We start from the raw sequence: 23,468 nt of genomic DNA, 5'->3' as shown, positions 1-23,468 counted from the left end.
TCAGCATAATCAGATATTCAAAGAAACAGTACACTGATAATTAAGGTCTGGCAACAATCAACGGACATGACATTACTACGCGTGACTATATTCATCTCCAAACCTCTGCTTTTCCGACATCGAGTAAATGTGCACCTGACACTGAGGTATTGCAGACTATGTCCTGCGTGTTCGAGGGTCGACACCACGCAAAACCTCGAAGCTTTTGGCCTGTTTCTCTTGTTCGGATATGGTGAAGGTTTTAACAGTACGAGATAGGTGCTGGCAGGAGCCTTAGCAACATGTATAAACGTTTACTTCACCTCAGCTGGTAGTCTTTATTTAAAAAAAGAAGAAATAAGTAAAATACATTGCATACATGTCTACCGCAGTCACATTTAGTTTCTGACAACTGCCAGTCCGATTATATTATTGCAATGCCTCTTAATCATTTCGCTTCTGCGTCTCATATCAGCTTAAATGAAAACATGTCTGTCAACAGATCGAGAAAGCGATTGTGTTCAAATGCTGTAGAAAAAGCGCAGCAGCTGAGCTGGAATATTTAACCGGAACAACGCAGGCTTTAGACTCGGGGAAACCTATACCGAGTGTTGTGCGATGTCAGTGCACGTTAAAGATCCCCAGGTGGTCTGGATAACTTTCTTCGAACTCTAGCCGACGCAACTCGGGGGAATGTCACGAGTGCTTCGATCTCCCTCAGACGCACTGTTCCGCTCATTTCTCTTCCTTCTTGCTAATCCTTGAGGATGCCCCAAGCCTGCCACGCTTCGCTCTCACTTTTGAGGCGCTCTACCGGGCGCACATTGTTTTTCTAATGCAAAGAGAAAAGGCGCAGTTTAGTAAAAGTAATTTCGAAAGCAATTAATTTCTTTTGCTGCGAAATTACTGCCCTAAAGTAATTCATTACATTGATAAATCACTAGACCGTAAAAGTAATTCATTACATTTCCAAATACAAGAAAGTAATGAAATCACAGTAATTTCATCAGTAATTCAATTACTACCATATCTGAAGTAAGGCGTTATATATCCATGTCGTGTGTTTGCTTGCGGCCGATATCTAGATTACATGGCAGCTTAGGACGCTATGAGAAGGATTTGTAAGATAGGCACAAATTAAGGGAAATGAAATTAATTGAGCAGAAACTACATCTAAGCGAACGAGGAGCCGCAAGGAAAGCCGCAGACGGAAACTGTTAAAACGCATCATATTGCAGCATACCATTCAAATTTGTATTTGTTACAATCGCCGGCATGCAGCCTTATAAGTGTGATTGTAGCTCACGGATCGATTCTGTATTCTTTGTTTGTTCATGCCCGTTGTCAAGAGATGCAGCTTTATCAGTTTCTTTGTCGCGAAAGACGCGCCGAGATGTGTCTAGAAGATTCCGGTCACTCGCGTACATTTCTGCAATGTTCTATAGGTTGCACTAGTCACTGTTTGCGGCTTTATCTAAATGTTTCTGCGCCGTCTTTAAGTTGACGGCTTGCGGTCACGGTTGACGGTGACGGTTTAAGCGTTGACGGGTGCGGCGGGTATTCGTTATTCGACGACCAGCGAGCACGTTGGCTGTTATCGTCGCCGCCGAAACGATTAGTTCATCTGCGGGCGCAAACCAGCCCAATAAAGAGTTTATTCCAGTGAATTTCAAGCTTCCTCATTTGTCTCCAACGGCATTGTCACCACATTGTGACATCTGGTGGAGGTGCTGCATTCCGTCAACGTGGAATACCCTCGATATGCCAGATGAACAAGAAACCCCTGATCTTCGTGCAGCCCCGGGAGCCCCACATCTTCCAAGGACTGCCCACTGAAGATGCGGAAGACGCCCGACCTCTGCACCAAAGCCCCTACCGCGTATCGCCGCGAGAACGGCAAGCCACCCGCGAGAAAGTCGATGAAATGCTTCGTGACAACGTCATCCAGCCGTCAAAGAGCTCCTGAGCAGCACCAGTCGTTCTGGTGAAGAAGAAAGACGGGACGCTGCGTTTCTCGCGTCGATTATCGTGCTTGAATAGCATAACGAAGAAGGATGTTTACACTCTCCCTCGCACTAAAGACACACTGAACCGGCTGTGCAACGCAAGGTAATTCTCATCGATGGACTTAAAGAGCGGCTGCTGCAAATTTAGGTCTATAGGAAAGGGACCGCGGGAAGACCGCGTTTATCACACCAGACGGCCTCTTCGAGTTCAAGGTAATGCTGTTCGGAATCTGCTCCGCACCCGCGACGTTTCAGCGAGTAATGGATACTGTCTTGGCTGGCTTGAAGTGGCAGATTTGCCTGATGTACTTAAACGACGTCGTTGTCTTCTCTTCGACCTTTAAAGACCACCTGAAAATGGTTTGCACAGTGCTCGACGCAATCAAGTCGTCAGGGCTAACGCTCAAAGCAGAGAAGTGTTACTTCACTTACGAGGAGCTTTTGTTCATTTGGCACATCGTAAGCAAGGACGGTGTTCGTCCAGACCCAAACAAAACAGCTGCGATCGTGCAGCTTCCCCAGCCAGGTGATAACAAAGCTGTGCGCCGATTCCTCGAATAGTGCGCGTATTACTGACGATTCGTCAATAACTTTTCGCGCCTCGCCAAACCTTTGACGCTGCTTACAAAGGCAGACGTACCGTTTGAGTGGAAAGTACCGCAAGCAGAAGCCTTCGAGGAACTCAAGTGCCGCTTACAGTCCCCAGGTGTCCTCGGTCATTTTGATGAAAACGCTGAGACAAATTCGTAGCGACGCAAGCAGCGTAGGTATAGGCGCCGTCCTCGTTCCTAGGAATGCCGGAGTAGAAAAAGTTATCGCTTACGCTAGCAGGTTCCTCTCAAACGCCGAAACCAATTATGCGACGACTGAGAAAGTATGCCTCGCGATCATCTGGGCCTCGTCGCAATTCTGCCCGTGCCTATATGGTCGACCCTTCAAGGTAATAAACGATCATCTTCTGGCTTGCCAGTTTGAAAGACCCCTCCGGCCGCCTTGCACGATGGAGCTTGCGCTTGCAAGAATTCGACATCGCCGTGACGCACAAATCTGGTCCCAAACATTCTGACGCAGACTGCTTGTCGCGGGCTCCTGTTGACGTATCTCCGAAGTAAGGTGACGACACCGCCTTCCTGGGACCGGTAAGCACCACCAGTTTTGCACAGCAGCAGCAGCACTCGGAACCTCTGTTAAGAGACCTGGTGGATTACCTACAAAGCAAGACGGCTTCTGCTCCTACGGTCTTCAGACATCAGCTGTTGTCCTTCGTGCTGCACAAAGACGTCTTTGAAGAAGAATTTCGCACCCAAAAGGACCACATACCTCCTTGTTGTGCCTAAGGAACTCCGAAAGAAAATTTTGCAGGCGTTCCACGGTGAGCCAACAGCAGGGCATCTCGGGATGGCGCGAACTTTGCATCGGATCCAAGAGAGGTATTACTGGCCACGGTAACCTGCCAACGTTGCCCATTGCAGTTTTATCCAGCAGACAAAGTAAATGAGATGCTTGTAGTTTAATTTTTATAATATACTCGCCAGTGTCATGTCAGAAGGTATGTCGAATCTATACTTGAAGCCTGCGCTACAGAGGCGATGAGCTGGCTCTGCCTGGCTGTGAGCCTGCCGAGGCCGAGACGTGCTCCTCTGCACTGCAAGCAGGATCAAACGAAAAGCCGGAAGCGTTAACTTTCTGCTTCCAGCGGGGCGAACAGCGATATTACGTGGGTAAAGTTTGGGGAAATAGGACAAGCGCCCAGCTCAGATCTTTCTGTTCTCCAAAAGTTAGAAGTTGGCGCCAGCCGGACGGCCCTAGTTGCACAGCCTTTGCCACACGAGATGAGGATATATAGCACTGCAGTCAACGTCGACTGGTGAGCAAGACCGCCGCAAGTATAGTGTACTATACCTCAAGGATAGCCTGACTCGGGATGTGGACAAGCATATATGTTACGGCAGAAAATCACATGTGCCGCATGTAAGGAAATAGGCAAGAGTAAAAACTGTCCATTGCTGGCGCTGTCAAATAGCGCGTACCGAACGCCATTCTGCCGTTCTGGGCAAAAAAACCACGTCAGCTTGAATTTGCCTTATTATGACCACAAGTAGATGACAATCACTATATATCACCACCACCACGCCGTCGTGCCCGTGATACAACTTACGAGAAAATGTTATGAGATACATGGCGGACGTGAGCGAAAAAAAAAAAAAAAGTAGGGTGCCCGTCCCGCGCACCTTTAGACACAACCTCGAACCCCGGCGATCTGATATGTCTGAAATACTCAGAAAAAAAAAATAATAATAATAAAAATACCGGGCGCGTTCGAGGTACTAGGTACGCACACGTAAATTTATCCACTGCCAGTTACACATTGACAACCATCCGATACCCCCGGTAGCCACGATCAGAGTTCTCAGAATGTTGATTCAGAATAATACGCAGAACACAGAAACTATACGCCGTCTACGCGTCACGGCGCACCAGATAGGTGGGCTGGTGAGGCGCATTGCCACACGTCGCAGGGGTATGAGAGAAGACGACCTGTGCAGGATCATTCAAGCCTTCATGATGAGCAGAATCATGTACGCTTGCCCGTACCATCATCTGCATCGTAGGGACAAAGATGCACTTAATAGCATAATTAGAAATGCATACAAAGCGCGCCCCTTGGTTTGCCGGTATACGCCAATCAGATCGACTACTGCAGTTGGGAATTTTTAACACGCTACCTAACTAATTGAAGCCCATAAGACAGCCCAAGTGACCCGCTTGTCACGCTGCGTTGCCGGACGCGTAATTCTCGACAAGCTCCACATACACCCAACTGAGGAGGTATGCGCCACATCCCATTTATCAGCTGACATTACTAGTAGACTAGTTGTTATACTAATAGTCAAAAACATGCTACCAGGCAGACATGATGCCCGCAGGAAGACAAGGGCACGGACCCTTGAGAAACAGTACGAGGACGATCCACAAGCAGTGTACGTGGACGCAGCTCAACACATCAAAAACGGAGCATACGTGGCATGTATGGCCACTCCCAAGTCAGCCTTCATTAACGCCATAACATTTCATGCTAGCTCTATATGCGAGGCAGAGGAAGTAGCTATCGCACTGGCCATTGCGGATCCCCGCACCAAAACTATTCCAAGTGACTGAAAGAGCGCCGTTCAAAATTTCGCCAAAAATTCTGTAAGCGAGGTCGCGACGCGAATTCTGCGCAACCGATCTCTCAATCACAATATCTATCTCGTATGGGTTTTGGCTCACACGGGTAACTCCGGAAACGAAGGGGTTGACCGCCTAGCCCGAGGCTTAACTACAGTGTTTGAACACTGTAGCTTAACCAACCGGGAGACGGAGATCTATCAGGAACGGACGCGCCCTTCGAGGCGCCGCGCACATGCGCGAAGATAAACTTTTATCGCGAGCTAAGACGCACGTACGTACGCGGCCCCTCACCTCGATCTTAAAAGTGTTCAAAGTGTTTTATTTCAGGCAATAACAGTTACAGTTGTCTATGGGACAGGCCAAAAGGCAAATAAGTGCCTGACGGAGAGTCTGCCCCCTTATTGCTCCAACTCAGGAGCACAAGACATTCAAAGCAGAAGGCACACACTCAGTTCAGTGCATAATTCATAATCAGACATGATGAAACGCCTGTATGGTCACGAGCGAAAAAGCAGACAAAAAAAAAAAACTAGATAAGTGAATAGAATGGTTGCGCCTGGAGTGACAACAGACACAAAACGATGTCCTTTTTGCAAGCTTTCAAAGACTTGCTTTCAGATAATGTTTAAAGCAGGATGGTGATCATTTAAAAAATTGGAAATTCTGTATGTGAGTTTCTAGGTGCCGTAGATAGTGCGAATTGTTGCTTTATTGAAATTTGTGTGTCGCGTGTTGTAGTTGTGTACTTTGGCAGTGTACTTGTGGTAAAATGCGAGAAGATCGGAACGCATTTCTAAGTAAGCGACTAACACTGTCTTTTCGTTTACGACATTCCATATGGTAAGCAACTGGTATTTTCTAAACAATGGATGAGTATGGCCATAGCCTCCTTTATACTCATGTATAAAGGAGGCTATGGGTACATTTTTTATCAACCGTATAAATTTCTTTTGGAGCAAGTATATGCGTTCTAAGATTGTTTTAGGAGCTGTGCCCTGAACAAGAAGACAGTAGTGAAAACGCGAATGAACCATTGTGTAATATAGCTGTTTATTCAGCCGGTGAGCAATAGACTCTGAAGTTTATATATAATACCGATAGATTTATATATATATATATATATATATATATATATATATATATATATATATATATATATATCCGTACGTACTTTATCAATGTGAGGTGACCAGTTTAAGTGCTAATAAAATATGACGCCAAGAAATGTATGTGTTATGAGACGTTCGATAGCTTCACCGCGAAAGCGAATCACTGCTTCATGTCTGATGTACTTGTTACGTGCTCTGAAAACAATGTACTTGGTTTTATTTATATTTAATTCCAGTTTATTCGCCTGTAGCCATACAGATAAGTTTTCGAACTATGTGTTGGCATCTAACTGCAGAGCATCCAGATCTTGTCCCTAGAAAAATTACATTAGTGTCATCAGCATACAATATTATTTCTGGTGTAGATGTCACGTTAACTATATCGTTTATATAAAGTAAAAATAACAGTGGCCCAAGACTAGATCCTTGCGGTACTCCATAATGTATTTGACCTGTTACTTGGTTTCGCATGGGTAATCGATTTGGCAGGTAGCTTCTTGTGTGAGCGTGACTCCTCTAGTACCGTATTTGGATAATTTGTGAAATAATATTGGGTGCTTAATGTAATCGAAAGCTTTTTTAAAGTCCAAAAATATTCCTATTGTGTACATTTCTGTTCAAAATTTTTATTAGTGCCATTTCTGTAGATTTCTTCTTCTGAAAGCCATATTGCTGATCAGCTATGATACTGTTTTTCTGACAGAAGTCAAGAAGCCTAATGTTTATAACTTGTTCAATTATCTTCGAGAAAATCGGCAGCACTGATATTGGCCTATAGTTGTTTAAGTCATTTCTGTCACCCCCCCCTTGTGTATGACGGATACTTTCGCAATTTTTAATTTATCTGGAAACACTCCGGTATTCATGATTAGGTTGCATATGTGTGTGACTGGCTAAGCAAATTGCTGACGGATTTTATAGGTTTAGCCAGAGTCCTATTGAAGGACTCTGGTTTAGCTTTTATGTCATCAGCCCCGCAGGAACTACTGTTGTTTAACTTTTGTATTATATTATTGATTTCAAACTCTGTTGTTGGAAACAGGAACATTGATCTATTGTTGCTGCATGCGACGTTTGCTGTGCAATCACAGTAGTTTGTCTGTGATGAACCTGAAGCCCCTGATTCGAGAAAATGCTCGTTAAGTATGTCAGCAAGCAACGTTCCTGTATAAGACAAACCATTTATTAAAAGCTCTGAAATGCCATCTTTTTTGTTTTCGGACATTACATTTTTTACAGTGTTTCATACTTGTTTAGGATTATTCCAGATGTCAGATCTGGAACGGGCACAAGCCACGACACTCAGACGTCTACAAACAAAGGCCATTCTTAGCTCCTACCGATTATCTTTAATTACGAACGGAGAATACAACTTTGCATGCCGGCACTGCGGTAACGGGACGCAGGCCACTCAAGATCAAAGACACTCTTGCCAGCTCCCTCAGCGGAGGAATGGGGGACAAGCTGTTGGCCAGCCCAAGAAAAACTACGCAACTGGCCCTCGTCACGCGAGCTCAAGAGGTCACCCCCAACTGGAGGCCACCCTGGACTCGCCCCAGTCCAAAATAATTCCTTTCATTTTGTGGCAATAGAAGTTGCTACCACAACCATCTGCTGCCTTTTATATTTCCCGCGCAGAACTGTTTAGCTCGAAAGCCGCTGAACGCCGCCTCGGGCGTGACAACCGCTGCGCCAACAAGTGGTGGCAGTGCGCACTGAAAGCAACCAAAGCAAAGAAAAAGGAAACGAAACACGCCGGAGAGGGCGAAAAGCTTGTCAGCTTTCCCCGTCTCTGCCTTGCCTTTGTGCCGATCGCTCCGGACATGTGACACGAGAAGCATCGATACGCTTGGGCTCGTCGGCCGTGTTTTGATATTGTGAGTTTTATCGAGCCGTTTAATTCGAAAAAAAAAAAAAAAAATCAGGTTCTTAGCCGGATGAAGTGCTCGAAGCTCCATTATAAAAGCAGTTGACTGCTGTGATCTGTCAGTGGACGCTGCCGCTGTGTGATGCATGCGCTGCACTGAGGAAGGCGCCTTCCCTGCGCGAGCGTTAGTAAGCATTCTGATTAAACTAGCTTTGCCGAACGAACGCACATGCATTCAAGCCATGTGTATGCAATGAGCGGTGTACTTAGACATTCCTTTTTCGCGGTCTAGATCACGAGCGCCAGTTCACAGTAATTTGGGTGGCGAGCGCTTTGAACAACGTGGTTGGAGACGAGTGGTTGTGGTAATCGTGATGCTGCTTTTTTGAGCGTTCATCGGAAGGAAGTGATGTTAAACTATATAGTGCTACCATATATATCCGAAGCGCAGTTCATCTTTAGAACACCATGCATTCTAAGCGCTCGAAAATTAGTGTCCTTATAAAGTTAAGCTCACAAACACATTTTGTGCTTTCTTTTCAGCCGTAGAATGGCCTGACCACGCAGCTATATCTCGGAAGAAACTTGTACTTGGCGGCGTTGGTGCTTTACAGAAGTCATGCCAACCAAGGTGCGACGGATGCACTTGGATATTACGAGGGAATGTTGCTTCTTTGATAATAAATTCGCTAGTACTGCAAATAAGCACTTTTGTTCTTGCTCAAACGTTTTCCCGTGACCGGATTTTCTCGTGCCATGGATCTCCTGTGCCAAGATCTACAAAAGCATGCGCTGTTATTCGAATTTACTTTCCTTATAAAATTTGTTGCAAGGAGGAGTTTGTTTTTATTCTTGCATGATATGCGTGCCCAGTTATTACGCACAGGTTATCTCATAGGTTAGCGAATGCAGTATAAATCATGCGATGTCACATGAAGCCAACTGAAAGTTTATTTTCCTAAAGAGAGCTGTTCTGCATGTGCTGCTGAAGAAAACAACTTCTAACTGAGGCATTTTAACGTCTTAGGTCAATAGTTGGTCTGTGCACTGTTTTCATGTGTGGTGTGAGTGATGTTTGCAGGAGTAGCAAATTGACAGTTACTTTTTTACCAAGTAGAACCTGAACAGTGCTTTTAATTAAGGCTCAGTCTTGTGTATAGATTACTTAGGGTACAAATTGACATTTCACTCAATCCTTTGTGGATGTGTTCTTACATTGCAGTTGTGTATTCCATTCTACATACTGCATGGCTCGTCTTTCGATATATACGAGACGAAATTGTGTCTATGTTTTGAATGGGGCACTTCACAGCTGTTGATCTGTTTAGCTGTGGAATATTAAGAAGCTTGAGTGGCACTTCATTGCAAATTAGATGTACTTGGATTATTGGCATTTTGCGCAGGGTGGTCATCTACGAGATGCAAAGGAAGAAAAATGTGAATATGTCGATGTGAAGTGTGAGCAGAATGTCATTTCTACAAGCCTTGGAAACTGCGACAGTGTTTCACAGCAATTCTCATGCTCCATCTGCAAGAAGACCTTTAGTCGAAAATATCACCTGGCAAGGCATCTGCGAAATGCTGTGTGTTCAGGGGAACGAGGACTTTCTTTACCATGCCCTACATGTGGTAAAGTTTTTACTTCGAAGGTATGTGCATGTTTAACATCGACTAAGACTCCTTGTGTTTCTTTGATGCTGCCGTTATGAAATCCATGGCACCGCATGGCATTCAGCATATTGAGCACTGTTCGTAGAAAGCAGTTGTGACATTGCAACGAGTCTTCAGACTTCTAAACAGATGATGTTTCACCACATTTCCAGCAGTTGAGATCTATTGCTCCCCTTCAGCATATTATAATGTATCTACTTCATAATTTTTGTTGCTTGGCGACCTCTGTAGTGCTTCTTTTTCTAGCCTCTAAAAGTTCTTACCTGTTGCTATGATTTCAGGCAAAGTTGGACCTCCATTGCAAAATGCATGGCACACCATTGGACAGCAATCGGAAGTCTTCACTCAAGCGCTTCGAGTGCAGCCAATGTGGCCGACTTCTTTGGTCACAATCGCAATTGGAGATCCATCAGCGAACACACACGGGTGAGCGTCCTTTCACGTGTGCCGAATGTTCCAAGGCCTTCGTCTCCTTAGGTGCCCTGAACAAGCACAAGCTGTGCCACTCGATGGAAAAGCCTTTTACCTGCCCCTATTGCCCTATCAGGTTTTCCCTGAAAGGCACGCTCAACAGGCACATTCCCACCCACACTGGAGTACGCGATCACAAGTGCCCTCACTGCCCCAAGGAGTTCATCCAGGCAGTGGCACTCCGGACGCATCTTATTACTCATATAGCTGCCGATGGGTTTTCTTGCCGTATATGTGGTCGCGTTTTCTCACGCAAAGCTCGCATGAAGGAGCACATACTCTGCGTTCATGAGGGCCAGCGGCATTTTGAATGCACCGCATGTGGCAAGAAGTTTTCTCGCAAAGACGATCTCCTCACACATCAAGAGCTGCGACATGGCTTAGACAGGAAGCTTTTGGGTGGTCTTAACCCGGCATGGAGCAGCTTGGCTCTTATAACAGGAGGTTCGGACGGGTCATCTTCTACTAGGGCTTTTGCTCAAGATGTATGCTTAGAAAGCTCTGTGATAGCTCATTGTTCTGCATCAGAAATGTCACTTGGCCAAGATGATACACCAGTTAATGTTAACTCTGAGGAGCAGGAATGCAAAATGAGTAACCATCCCAAGTATGTCAGGCTTAATGCATTCCACCAAACTCAGAACACTGAGAGTTGCCCACTCGTTGAGGAGTCATGCATCACATCATCAAGTGAGAGAAAGCTTTGCACTGAAAAGTCACGTATACATGTACATGCTGAAGACCGCATTACTTCCACCAAGGAACATTCGCTCGAATCTGACGTGCCTCATCGCTCACTGCACGGTGATAGCATTGGTATTAAATCTGAAGAGCAGCAAGTCAAGCCAGAGGAGAATTGTGATGATCTCAAAAGTCATGTGCAGGAGTTCCTCTGCTTTCTCATTGAAAAACCGATACTCAAGCAGTTGGGTTGGCCCAATGCAAATATTTGTGAGCTCCTGGAAGCTGTAATTCGCCATTGTGGATGTAGTCCATCACAGTCTCATTTTGAATCACTCGCAGACAGGCTGAGAGAAAACTGCAAGGTACTCTTTACACAGGTCCTTGAGGATGATGTTGCTGGAAAGCTCCTCGATAATGATGAAACTGTCGATGCAGTACTGGATAAAGTTCTGCAGTTGGCAAGACTGGGCTAAATTTCATTTCTTGGTCTGAGTCAAAGTATGCAGAAAATTGTGTATAAAGTATGGCAGGGACCTGTAATTTGTAAGTCATATCACCTACAACTTCTAATATAATTGTCTCTGCTAGCATGCCCAGTAATCTTGATGAATACCAAGATGATTCCACACCAATTTAAGCTTAATTATCTCCTGTGATTTTTGTTTTCCCTTGCTCTTTGGTCCTATTTGGCAATAACTTTGAGGAGTAATGAAGGATTTCTCATCACACGACATTAAGAAAATGTTCCGTTGCAAGTTATTAATCTTCATGGAACATATTACAATAGTGGCTTGTACTTCTTCAAGTGGATATATAACTGAGGTTCTGTTTTACATGTGTTGGTTATTTGTTCAGGTTCAAGTTGCACTGTAGTTCAGCCGTGTGTTTGTTTCAGTACTGGAGAATGTTTTCTTTGTGGATTGGTGTCTTGTGTGTACGAGTCCCATTGTACAGTCACCGTTAATAGCATTCCTTCAACATTCCTTAAGTGCTGATAGTTCATGAAAGCCAACATGTTTTCGATTCCTATCTCCTACATCAGCCGTCTTCGGTATTTTCTTTTAAATATTGTGCTACAAGGTGCGAAGAGCATACAGCAAAAGTAGTTGTACTTACTTTTGGGCTGACACACCTGATACGGGCATTACATACTTATTTCAATACCTGAATCAAGCACACCACCACTTCAAAGCTTTAATGGGATCTCTACTTTGCGCCTCGTTCACACAAAGCGATTCATTATCAAAATGCCCATTCCAAATGCATCGTAGACATTTTACTCAACATGTGTACACATCAACGATTGCTGCTGGCACAGGCTATTTACAAGGCTGTGTTGTGCTCATTCCTTATTATTCCCCCTTTTTTTCCCCCGGTGTGTATCCCAAGTGTCATGGCAGGAACAGCTTGGTCGTAAACTTATTAAAGTTAGTTTCCAAGGCACCAGTTTACATTGTACCATGCCGATAGTTATCCTAAACTGTTCAGGAAAACATGAATGCAAGTAGGGTTTCATACTTAGCATTGTTTTTTGTTGTTGCTGTTGAAGTGAACAACGAGCACTGTATTCCGGTCTTGGCAGACACAGCCAGTGAATTGTTTTGAGGCATAACAAGTCTGCGAGAGCTTGTTCTCTTACTGGTTTAGTCAACTTATATACTGGTTGAAGTCACTGTGTTAATGATGAAACTTTGGCAGGCAGAGATTTTCTTGAGCTTGCATTTTCTTTCTTTTTTTTCTTTTTTTTTTGCCGAGCAAAAATTGTGTTGTGGGAAGCAACCTAGCCTACTGTCGGTCCCACTATTTGATATGGCTTCATTGTTCACTGCCTCCTGTCAGCATTTTTTTTGGCATGGAAACGATGGAGTTTAATTTGTGTTGGGTTAAATTGTTTTCTTTTGTTATAATTTAAACTTGTGCCATCTTTTTGTATTGAAACCTTTTGTGCCAGAACTTCAGACTTATTGTGAATCAACCTGTCAATGTCATGTTTGTTCAAATGGACAGAAAATGTGCATTGTCTATTTAAACATGAAATTTGGGTGGGATATACTGCTCTCCAATATGGGCAGTGGACACAACTTTTATTTTCCCAGGTGCACTGCTCACAATTAAGTCACAGTGGAAACCACTACGTTAGGTGAAAATTTACGAGTCATTGGAGAATTGTTGTTACCAGTGTGGACAAACAAACCTTCTCGTCATTAATGGAGGCGACATGGCCCTGCTGTGAAAATAGGTGTGGTTGTGTGGCTGTATAAAATGTGCACTCATAATCTAAACCTTTTAGATGATCTTGTCGAAAATCACATAAAGAATGTGTCATATCGCTGAATGTTTTAGACACAATGTTTTCATTGTTAAAAATAAGCATGCAGGTAGAAGAGGGGACACTGTTGGGGTGGTGAGATCTGTGCTACTGTTTATTGAAAGCCACCCGCCTTGGGAGGAGGAGCAGAAGGAAAAGCTTTCGAAGAAAGTAAGAAGTGCGGCAACCTCTTAGTTGTAAGTTGGTGCATGAAGATAACGAATGCGCATTGGCCTTTTGGGTGGCACCAACTAGTGCTGCCGTATAAAGATAGAAGAGGCAGAGTAGACCAAACTGAAACAAAAGGGTGGAAAGAATAGATGTGTCGCAGCTCCGCATGTGATAAAGCGATGACAACAGCTGTACGAAAGCCAGAGTGCCCTCCACTGAGCTTCTTACTACATGTGGGACCCTCAGTTACACTACTAGACACACTGTGCTGTGAGGAAGTGGCTGCAGAAGGTGAAATTCTAGAGAAACATGCACTGTGAAACTGCCTAAGCCTACTATGCGTGGTGTGTGCCTGCACACCTTCCTCTCTTTCCCATTTTCATTTCCCTGCATCCTTTACCTCAGTGTGCAGAGCAGGTGTCCACCAAGAGTCAACTTTTTTTTAATGTCCTCCCCTCCTTCCAGGGCGTGTGATGGTCAAAAGATGCCCATTCCAGTCGTACATAGTGTAGCCCCAACAGCACATGTGCAGACATGCTTCGCAAGGCTTGCGTTTTCATTGTATCCAAGAATTATATACTGCAAGTATAAATGAAAGAGACAGAGGTGATACGCTCTCCGATATAATTATCACATTTGGACTGCATTATCGAGTTGTAAAGGTGGAGTAATAGTGTTGAGCATTCAGTGCCATCTTTTCTGTTTGTTTTACTTATGTACGAGCCTGGAAAGCAATGCTGTATGTGCTCATATGAAGATATATATGGTTTGTTCCAGTAATATCAAGTGTATACGTAGGCTCTGTAATGCCACTCCATCGATGCTTGTGAATGTGCTGAGGATTGAGCAGGACTTCTGTGATATTAATGATCAAATTGTACTTCTTGAAATAAACCATTTTTCCTCCCAGCATAGTAGAGATGCCTTGATTCTAATAGTTGTTGTCATTAGTTACAGTTCTCACTGCATTGCACTACGACTGTGCTGTACATAGCAATGGAGTCTTGCAAATTTGTCTGATGTCAAAGGACATGCCAGTTAGCTGTACCGAATGCAGCACTTCAAAAAGGTTTCGCATAAAAGCAGATAGCTTCCAAAGTGACTGCGTGGAAAAAATCTTTGCTATGCAGTAGTCTGAGACAATGCGGACTTGTCATTCTTTCAGTGACAGTACTTAACGAGGAGCACTGTCTGTGTTCTTCAAACGAGCATGGTGATCGATCCAACTTTGTTGAGGCATTCCTCAAGGTAGTTGCACCTGATGAACATTGTATACAAAGCTGTTAAACTTTGAGCAAGATTCAAATTTTTGCCCAACAGTTTCAAGAAAGTTCTTGTCCACAGAGATTGAGCATTCAGTTATCAAATAGAATCTGCACAAAGACTGCACTACAAAGAAGTCCTTGCCATAAACTGCACCGTGGTAGCACTGCTGCTGTGACAATAGGCCTGCCATACCTTCCCCAACATGGTTCATTGGTTTTCATGGTTTAGCTTCGAAGTAGATGCTTCACTGTAGTTGAGGGTGACATGAGCGGCTAAAAGTAAGCCAACCAAAGCATGACCTTTCCTAGCAGTTTTGATTGGAGTGCATTTCTATGCCTTCTGGGAGCAGGTTTTTTTCTCTTCTCCTATGCTTCAGTGCAGTAGTGTATATTAGCTTGTTTGAAAGCATGTGGTGATGGAGATGGGCTCATGCTGCCGTGCAGACTTTTTTTTCTAGGCTCATGGAACGAAATCCCGTGCGCAAGATCTGTGCGCGAGATTTGTAATATTCCGCGAGATTCCCTATTCGTTGTCTAGTGTTCCTGCCATCTGCAATCCCACACTTGAACATGGGACAGGAGCGATGGTGTACTGTCCAAACTCGCACTTGCTGGAGAAAGTGTGACAGATACTGTGCCTTCCCTTTCCTGTAAACTGATTATATGTTGCACTGCAACGAACGCCGATAAGAGGCAAACGATGAGAAGAAAGTGATAGGAGAGGAAGGGTAGGCTTTCGCCATTCTCCTGAGAGACACCCTCTAATTATTATTATTATTATTTTTTGACGAACCAGCTTTTAGTGGGATCTTATGGTTGCCCTTGTACTTGGCAGCATGGGAGGTTGGTATGTATTGAAATGAAGCCTCAAAGATACTCAATCCTCGTTATAATTTCAATAATTCGAAATAGAAGCGCTTTCTTTGCCATCACTCATGTAAGTTTATGGCGTCGGACGCTCGTCCATTCATACATGGGCGGTTTCGCATTGGTTAATTCGGATGGGTAACCACGTAGAGGTACGAACGGCGAAGACAGCGATAGTACAAATGCCCTCCTCGAACCTAAATTGTATGGAACAGTAGTGCTCGCGGATTTCAAGCGTGCGCAATATGGCCAGCGCGACCACAGTCGGAAGTCCCTCATTGCGAGCATGGTTTGTTTCGATTCTCCTAAATTCACGCCATCTCATCGATGCCATCGGGCTCGCGCATCGGCCAGTCACGCCATTTGTTGTTGATGTTGTTGTGGCTGTAGGAAAAAGGAAAAGAAAGTGCACGGGCCTGCTACTGGCTCTGTAGCTTAGCCACCTCCGCTGCCTCGTGCGGACAGAAGAGAAAATAGAGAATAAAGGAAAATGAAGAGGGAGAGAAAGACGCGTGCGCAACAACAGCCGTCGTCCACCACCGAAGCAGTGGCGGGTGCAATGGCAGCCGACAACAGATAAAAATTCGGTGGCTGGCTAGCCCCCGCCGCAAGCGGCGTTGACCTACCGTCCCAGCCCCGTTGGGCCAGGAGTATATTCTAGGCACGATAGCCAGGAACTGCCACCCTTCACCACCTCCGCTCCCCCCACGCCCTTTCAGACGCACCATTCTACGCCTACTTGTACCGTTTTTTTTTTACGCCGTTTCAGGCGCACCACTTCTAACGCCTACTTGTACCTTTTTTTTGTTTGTTTGTAGCGAAAGCTACACTGGCCACGAACTTGCGATTTCGCTGTGGCGGTGCTCCAACGAGGCACAAAATGACCTTGAGCCGTTGCCTAGCAGCCCGCTTGGCTGGCGGACGCCGGCGCTCGCCGCAGTTTGGTATGACATCACACCGCTTGCCTCATAGAAGCCTGGGTAACCCTGCTGCGAAGCGACGTCCCCGCTGACCAGCAGAAAGCCGTCCGCCTGGCGGCTGAGACCGCGAATAACCAATGTATATTCGCCAGTCCTTAGTCGCGGAGGTTCCAGCCCCCGTTCCTCAGGCCTGCGTGCCAGGAGCGGGGAGTAGGGGGCCTCCTAAATCGGTGGAAATTAAAGTTTTATTCAATCAATCATCGTTGCGCTCGCCTTCGATTGCTTCGCCAGCGAAAAGCAGTGACTATCTCGGGATCAGAAGTTAATTTCTTCAGTCTTCTGCGCCGTTCGCCAGCAGTTGAACTCTCCTTGGCTTCCATGTCGAGCGCGTCTAAGTTCACCGGCGTTCTGTAATCCGTTTACAGGAAGTGAAAGGTGCAGCATCTGTCACTCGCGGACGGAAAGAAGCGCCGTCCGATGGCGTTGGAGCGCACTCGTTTCCGCTTGGTCCTCATAGCTGACGGCAGATGGGTGACGTCACATGCTCTGTAGTGCGGCGTTCGAGGAAGCGCCAAATGAAAGGCGCCGCACGGACACAGGGATGGAACGCCCGGCAGGGTCAGCTTCGTATATGCGTGAATCTCCTGGTGACATCACCACCAGTCATGACCGGATGTGAAGTCATTATCACTTCCGGTTATTATACATGACCGGATGTGATATCACATCCAATCATGACATCACGGCCGATGACGTCACCATGTGACGGCTATGGACGTCTCGAAACGTCTAACCATTACGATTGGTTAGTGATAGTTAACCGTGACTTGCATCTGAGTACTAGTTCTTATTAGTGTTAGTTAAACACCCCTTAACTAGTAAGTGATGGTTAGTGATAGTTACGATGACCTTCAAATGCATGGGTTTCTATGAGTATCTGCAACGCCGGCGGAGCTTTTACTATAGGTTAGTGATAGTTAACCATGACTTGCACTTTCTGAGTACTAGTTAATGCCTGAGTTAAGCACCCCTTAACTAGTAAATCATGGTTAGTGATAGTTACGATGTCCTCCAAATGCATGGGTTCCTATGGGCAGCTTGGCGAGGGGGCTGCGCAGCTGATTGATTGATTAAAGCTTTATTTTCCACCAATTTAGGAGGCTTCTACTCCCTGCCCCTGGCACGCAGACTGGCACGCAGACCTGAGGAACGGGGGCTAAAACCTCCGCGACTAAGGACTGGCGAATATACATTGGTTATTCGCGGCCTCAGCCGCCAGGCGGACGGCTCTGCTGGTCGGCGGGGACGTCGCTTCGCAGCAGGGTCACCCAGGCTTCTCTACTTGTAATGTTGTCCCAAGCGCCCCTAGCGTCCCCCTCGCTTCGCAGGCTTTACATTTATCATTTTTTTTCTCTCATTTAAACAACCAGACAGGGTTTGGGAAATTTCCGGCTTGTAATTGCCGCCAAGCTATGGCCTCTTTATTATTTAAACTAGGATCCGGTGGCGGCCTCAGACGTCTTCCTAATCTGTAATTTTCGGTGATTTATTTATAGGTTTGCAAACGTTCGTCCATCTCCTGGCAGTCGGGCGGCTCCACGTCTGCCCGGAAGTAGAGATCTCGGGCTAAATCATAGGTCGCCTCGTTGCCCGAGACGGACGGACGTGCTGGGACCCAAATTAGGGTGATTTTGCGATCGATTTTAGCTCCAGCTGATAGCGCCCAACATGAGAGATTAAGTAGGTCAAGCACGGGTCGAATAATCTTAGAATGGGTGGGCCGAAAAGTAGATAGGGGCATAGCCGACAAGGTTGCCCTATACCGCCACAATGTCGCGAGAACATCGTCCGTCCTCTCTCCCGAAACATGCACCCAGAATACCACAAGGAGAGACGGGAAAAAAGAGCAGAAGCACTGGTTAAAAGAGCAAAAGAATTCAGAGTAAAAGAAGTTTCCTACGTAGACGCTGCAAGCGGCCGATCGGGGGCGGCCGATCAGGGGCGGCAATCGCCGCGGTAGTCGATGGTAGCGGAGCGCACCAGTCGTCTCCGCCACCATCCGAAGCAGAAGCATATAGACACGGCTGAAGAGGTCGCAATAGCGCTCGCTTGCGTCGGAACGAAGGCTAGACTGATCTTTAGCGACAGTAAAACTGCTATCTGGAATATCGGAAAAGGCAGGGTCTCACAAGAAGCCGCCCGAATTATATCGGCTGCGCAGCTGGCCTTGGCTGTGACGTCACTTGGTCGCGGTATACCGCATACGACATACTCGAAGCTCCCGTCTTCCCCGGCACGCGTGCCGGGGACGGGGAAGAGGACGCCCATTTCCGATGGAATTAAAAGTTGTGCAACCAACCAATCGACTCTGACCCTCGTAATGAAGCTTTTCGCTTCAAAATTCGGTGGCAGGCTAGTCCCCGCCGCAAGCGACGTTGACCTACCACCTCCACCCCCGGGCTGTTTGTGGAGGTTCATTGCGCTGCTACAGACGCCACACTCCCGGCAGTGTGCTAAAAAAAAAGCAGTTCACGAAGCCGCGAAAAATCGTTCACTCTGATGCGAACTGTTATCGCCAGTTTTGGAACATTTTGCCTGACCCTTTAAACGCTGAATTTACATTTTATTGTGCGAGATAATCTAACCATCGTATCGCAAAATGTATTTGGGTCTGAAATGAGTGTTAAACAATACAACAAAATGCAGTGCTAGAAAATTGAAGTACATTGCAGCACAGAAATGTTCACACGCTAGGACAGTCACCAAATACGTTTGGGTCGCACCCTGTATACGAAGGAGTCGCCACTTCTGGTGCGTTAGTGGACTAGGTCTAAACAATGTATTAAACGTAAGGCCAGAGGCTATTGTTATTGAAGGCCCTCCTGCATGCCTATGTAAAGCGACCATAACCGTTCACTGCACAATAGAGCACATTCAGATATCGCATTGCTTTTCGGGATTCATGGCGCTGCCTGATGGACAGCGGAACTCCTTCGGAAATTCGCGTTGATTGCGGAGCGCCACGTTCCATGAAACACCGGACTCTGCAGACGCTTCCTCCTTTGAGCTCTTCCTCTCACAGGACTGCAACATGAGGTAAACGAAAAACATTTGCGAGGCGCTGATGTTCTGCCTCGGCCCCAAGCGAAAGCTCATGACTCTAGCACGAGATTTCCTGCGGAAATTATTGTAGGTGAGACGAAGCGCTGTGGCGTCTCGCATCTCCCTCGCCATATGCTTTGGAGCGTGGCCTTTGCCGAAGCAGAGCTGCGCCTCCCCCATCTTCGCCATGGTCTCGCGGTTAAGCCATCGCTCCGTCGAGTCCGTCGAATTGGCCTCCGCCAGCAGCATGCCCAGGATGCACTGGCTGATACGGAAGCCAGTGCGGGAAAGTTCAAAGTTGTAAACGTCGTTATCAAACAGGAAAGTCAGGTTGAAGAGAAGCATAGGAACATATATGCTTCTGGGCCCGAGCTCGTGCCAGCAGTTGGTGCTGAAGATGGAACGGGTCCAGCGCTCGCCGGAGCCGCGCATCAATGACGACACGAAGCTATACTCGTGCACGGCGACGTACGACATTAGGGGCTTCTCGCTCCATATTGGAGGAATCCTCTGCGCGTACTCGCTGACGAGCGTCTTGTTGAAGATCCAGGCGGGGGCCAGAGTCTCGAAGCGCGTCCTGGAAACGATGTTTCTAACAGCCACTCTCGCGACGTCGTCGAGGTACGACGTGTCATTTACGTCGCTGACAAACTCTCGTACGATGTCCTTTACGAGGTCCGTGAACCGCGGCAAGGGAACCTGCGCGACCAGCTTGTCGAGTGAAGCCCTGTGAAAGAGTGGGGAGACTGCCTTCTCAGCGACGCGCACGCAGACTTTCCAGCGTAGATCAGCTTGCCTCCACTTGCCATACAGCAGGGTCGCATAAGCCTCGGCGAGACCGGCCTGTGGAATGAACGCAGCCACCTGGACCATTAGCCGAACGCCGAGGAAGTTCATCACCGTGTGAAGCTCGGTCTCCTTCACGAGCGCGACGAGCTTGGCGATGAAATTGGGCGACTGAACGAGGACGCTGCAGCCGGGTCCAGTGTAGGCGCTTCCAGAAACGCCGTCGAAAAGCTCGGCCATGAATGTCTGCAGCGCTGACGCAGTATCGAGCGCTTCAACTCTGGCTTCCTGGTCTCTGAACAGCGAGGAAAGTTTCTCGAGATCGCTGGCGAATTTGACGACTCTCAGCGTGTACATTGGTGGAACGAAGTCCTTCCGCAACGCCTTAAAAGTCGCGAATACGATGGACGTATAAAGACGGATTATGTCATTGATGTCCATACCGTCGATCACGCTGAAAGTCTCCGGAAGCCCTACGGAAATGATGTCATTTGCCTGCATGACTGGATGGGAAGCTACACCGACGTTAATCAGCGTAGCTGCTCCAGTCTTTCTAAGAAGCCTCGCCGCTATCTTCCACAAGGAAACGCTGCTTCGGACTGGAGGCGTCAGCGGAAATCCATCAAGAGAGACGTCGGACATAAACTCGAGCAAGCTGTCCCAGCCGGAGTCCTCAATCAGCTTGTCATTGGCGCACTTGTAGTAAAGGTCTTGCATCGTTCCGACCCCGATATAGGAGCCAAGCGGTGGACCTTGAAGCAGCGCGTGAATCTGGCTTTCCAACATGCTAACGTAGTCGTCGTCCGCAGAAACGTGAAGGCCTCCTTCTGTGGCGGGGAACTGATTCCTCCAGCGACTGCAGACGAACATGTAGAAATTATCGCACGGGTCAAAGTTCCAGTTCAGCAGCTTGTCCAAATAAACAGAGTCCCGTTGGCAGCTCGGTGAGCTGCAGCTTACAGGCAACTTGTTCGCCACGGCAAGCTGTTTCGCCTTCGGCATGAAAAACATTAGTGCAACTACGAACGCAGCCATGGCCAGCACTAGTGAGAGTGGATACAGGCATAGTTCTTGCCGAACGACCACGGGCGAGCTGCCACTTTGCAGAACACGAGGTGTGCTGGCTTGTTGCGTGAGGTTCGTCAGGTCTGCAGCGCCTTGTTTGGACGGCGCCCTAGAAGCGCTGGCCAGCTCACGATTCATGTAACAGGGACTCTCGCGAAAATGTACTGCCTCCGTAGCTGAGTCTGCGCTGACTAGTGTTAGTTTATTGGTGGAGCGCGAAGACGTTACATCGTCTTGCGCCTGTGCATCAGAATATGATGAAGGTGCCCCGCTGAAGCTCAGTCGGTCGTCGGTGTATGAATTCGTGCTGGTTTTGCTGACAGAAGGCGGAGGCTCGGAATCTGAGAGTCTGGAAGGCTCGAATTCGGTGGCTTGCAGGATATTTCCAGCTTCAGAAATAAGTACCTGTTCTTCGTCGGACGGCTCTTGACGCCTTCGAGAATGAACGCGCCCTGCTAAGTCACCAGAGCTGCGCTGGTATTCGCGCTGTACGCCTCCGCTTTTCTCGGATGAATGCTCGGACAGCTCGGCCACGTTTGTGGCAGACAACTCGGATCGTAGAAGCTTGGACTTAGTACCGACTTGAGTTCCCCCAGCTGACACTTTTGACCTTTCATGTGATGCAGAGTGCGCCTTTGCAGATGTGCTTCGACAAGACTTCGTTTTGCGTTCGGCCTGCGAGCTCTTCCTGTCGTCGCTGGACGACTTCGCACTGCTTGAGCCACTTGAGCGTCCGCCACAAGTGGCTGTCTTGTGTGCTAACGAACTGGGATAAGTTGCATGAGAGTAAGCAGCATTGACGCTACGCGAACCACCAGTACGGTCCAAGGGCACTGCTGATCCCTTCGATGTGCCACGCGATAAACACCGTGCTTTGGAAGAAACGCTGCGACCGGAATTGGGTCGCCTTTTGCAGTCCACGTTCTTGCCGTGGTCGCTGGTCGACTCCTCGCCGCTCGAGCTTCCGCCATCCTTGATCGTTCCAAGCATCTGTGAACTGGCGTAAGTCGCCTGGGGGCGGGCTGCCTTGACATGACACGAACCGCCGGTTCGATTCGTCGTTGCCGCTGAAGTCATCGACGGGCCACGGGATGCAACTTGGTCTTCAGAGCTGACATTCCGAACGGACTTCGACCGACGGTCCGCCGCTGCACGCTCTCCAACGTTGCTGGATGACTTGGCGTTGCTGTTGGCAGTTATAACCTTTGATGACCTGGCAGAAGCAGCTTTGGAGCGACTCGTTCGACTACTCCCTTTTGATCCAGAGGGGCGCACCAAATCGCGCTCCGAGCGTGCATCTTCTCCCGATTCCATATCGCTGCTGTCTTGCCCAGAAGAGGCCCCGTCGGACAGCTTCACTGCCGCACATGACTTGTCGCGACCGTCGTCTTCGGATTTGTCGACGCTTGCTTCCAGCGATTCATCACTCTCACTGGGGTCTGGACGATGCTTACCCCTCGTAGATCCGACGTTGCCTGGCGAAGCCTTCTGCAGCGACTCGGCTTTATGAGTGTTGCACGTTCCGACGAGCGATGAAGGTCCCACGTGGCGAGAAGCTGGGTTTGATGCTCTTGACTTAGGACGTTCATCCATTACATTTTCCTTTTTCGAGCGTTCCAGCTCCGAATTCCCTGCTCTTTGTGGTTGAAACACGAAGTACTTCGCGTCCGGACGCTCCACTTTGAGCTGAGCCCCGACATCTTCAGTCTCAGAGGGATCAGCCTTGAGATTATCTCTCTTAACGGGCACAGTCTTGGCAGGCTGGGCTCCAGTAGCTTTGGGTTGCACAGTCGAATTGGGCATTGGCTTTCCGACGGTAGGACCTTTGACCCCCGAGTCCTTCGCGGCGCGCTTTGCGAGTTCGTCTTCGTAAAAAGTCACCTCTGGGGTCTTGCCCCGTTTGAACTTGCCCGCGAGTCGCGGCCGCACCGGCGCTTCCACGAGAGTGCCGTCATCCGCAGGAAATGCCTTCGTACGAACCCTTTGGTGTTGATCCATGGTACCGGGGGGTATTCAGAGCTTTACG

At 47.5% G+C, this 23,468-nt stretch overlaps 1 protein-coding gene across 3 annotated transcripts; it reads left to right on the top strand.

Moving 5' to 3' along the window:
* The first annotated feature begins 7,993 nt into the window (after positions 1–7,993).
* LOC146185501 (uncharacterized) lies at positions 7,994–16,726 on the top strand. 3 transcript variants are annotated; one of them, XM_084606452.1, is made up of 5 exons: positions 7,994–8,142; positions 8,676–8,763; positions 9,536–9,781; positions 10,085–10,229; positions 16,388–16,726. In XM_084606452.1, exons 2-5 carry the CDS (start codon positions 8,752–8,754, stop codon positions 16,579–16,581), a joined length of 597 nt encoding a protein of 198 aa, XP_084462578.1. In that variant the 5' UTR covers positions 7,994–8,142; positions 8,676–8,751; the 3' UTR covers positions 16,582–16,726. The 3 variants fall into 3 exon arrangements, with proteins under 3 accessions (XP_084462578.1, XP_084462576.1, XP_084462577.1); XM_084606450.1 differs by lacking the exon at positions 16,388–16,726 and having other exon boundaries at positions 10,085–14,346; XM_084606451.1 differs by lacking the exons at positions 7,994–8,142; positions 16,388–16,726 and adding an exon at positions 8,184–8,316 and having other exon boundaries at positions 10,085–14,346.
* The last annotated feature ends 6,742 nt before the right edge of the window (positions 16,727–23,468 follow it).

The sequence above is a fragment of the Amblyomma maculatum genome, chromosome 6, assembly GCF_055883805.1.
Source record: "Amblyomma maculatum isolate TAMU_Amacu chromosome 6, ASM5588380v1, whole genome shotgun sequence".
NCBI lineage: Eukaryota > Metazoa > Arthropoda > Arachnida > Ixodida > Ixodidae > Amblyomma > Amblyomma maculatum.
The sequence above is the reverse complement of the archived record's forward strand: the minus strand, read 5'-3'. Positions and strand labels throughout refer to the sequence as shown.

Bases quoted from the DNA above. Each gene is read 5' to 3' on its own strand.
- LOC146185501 (XM_084606450.1), top strand. The intron at 9,782-10,084 runs GTATGTGCATGT...CTATGATTTCAG, and splicing joins GTAAAGTTTTTACTTCGAAG to GCAAAGTTGGACCTCCATTG.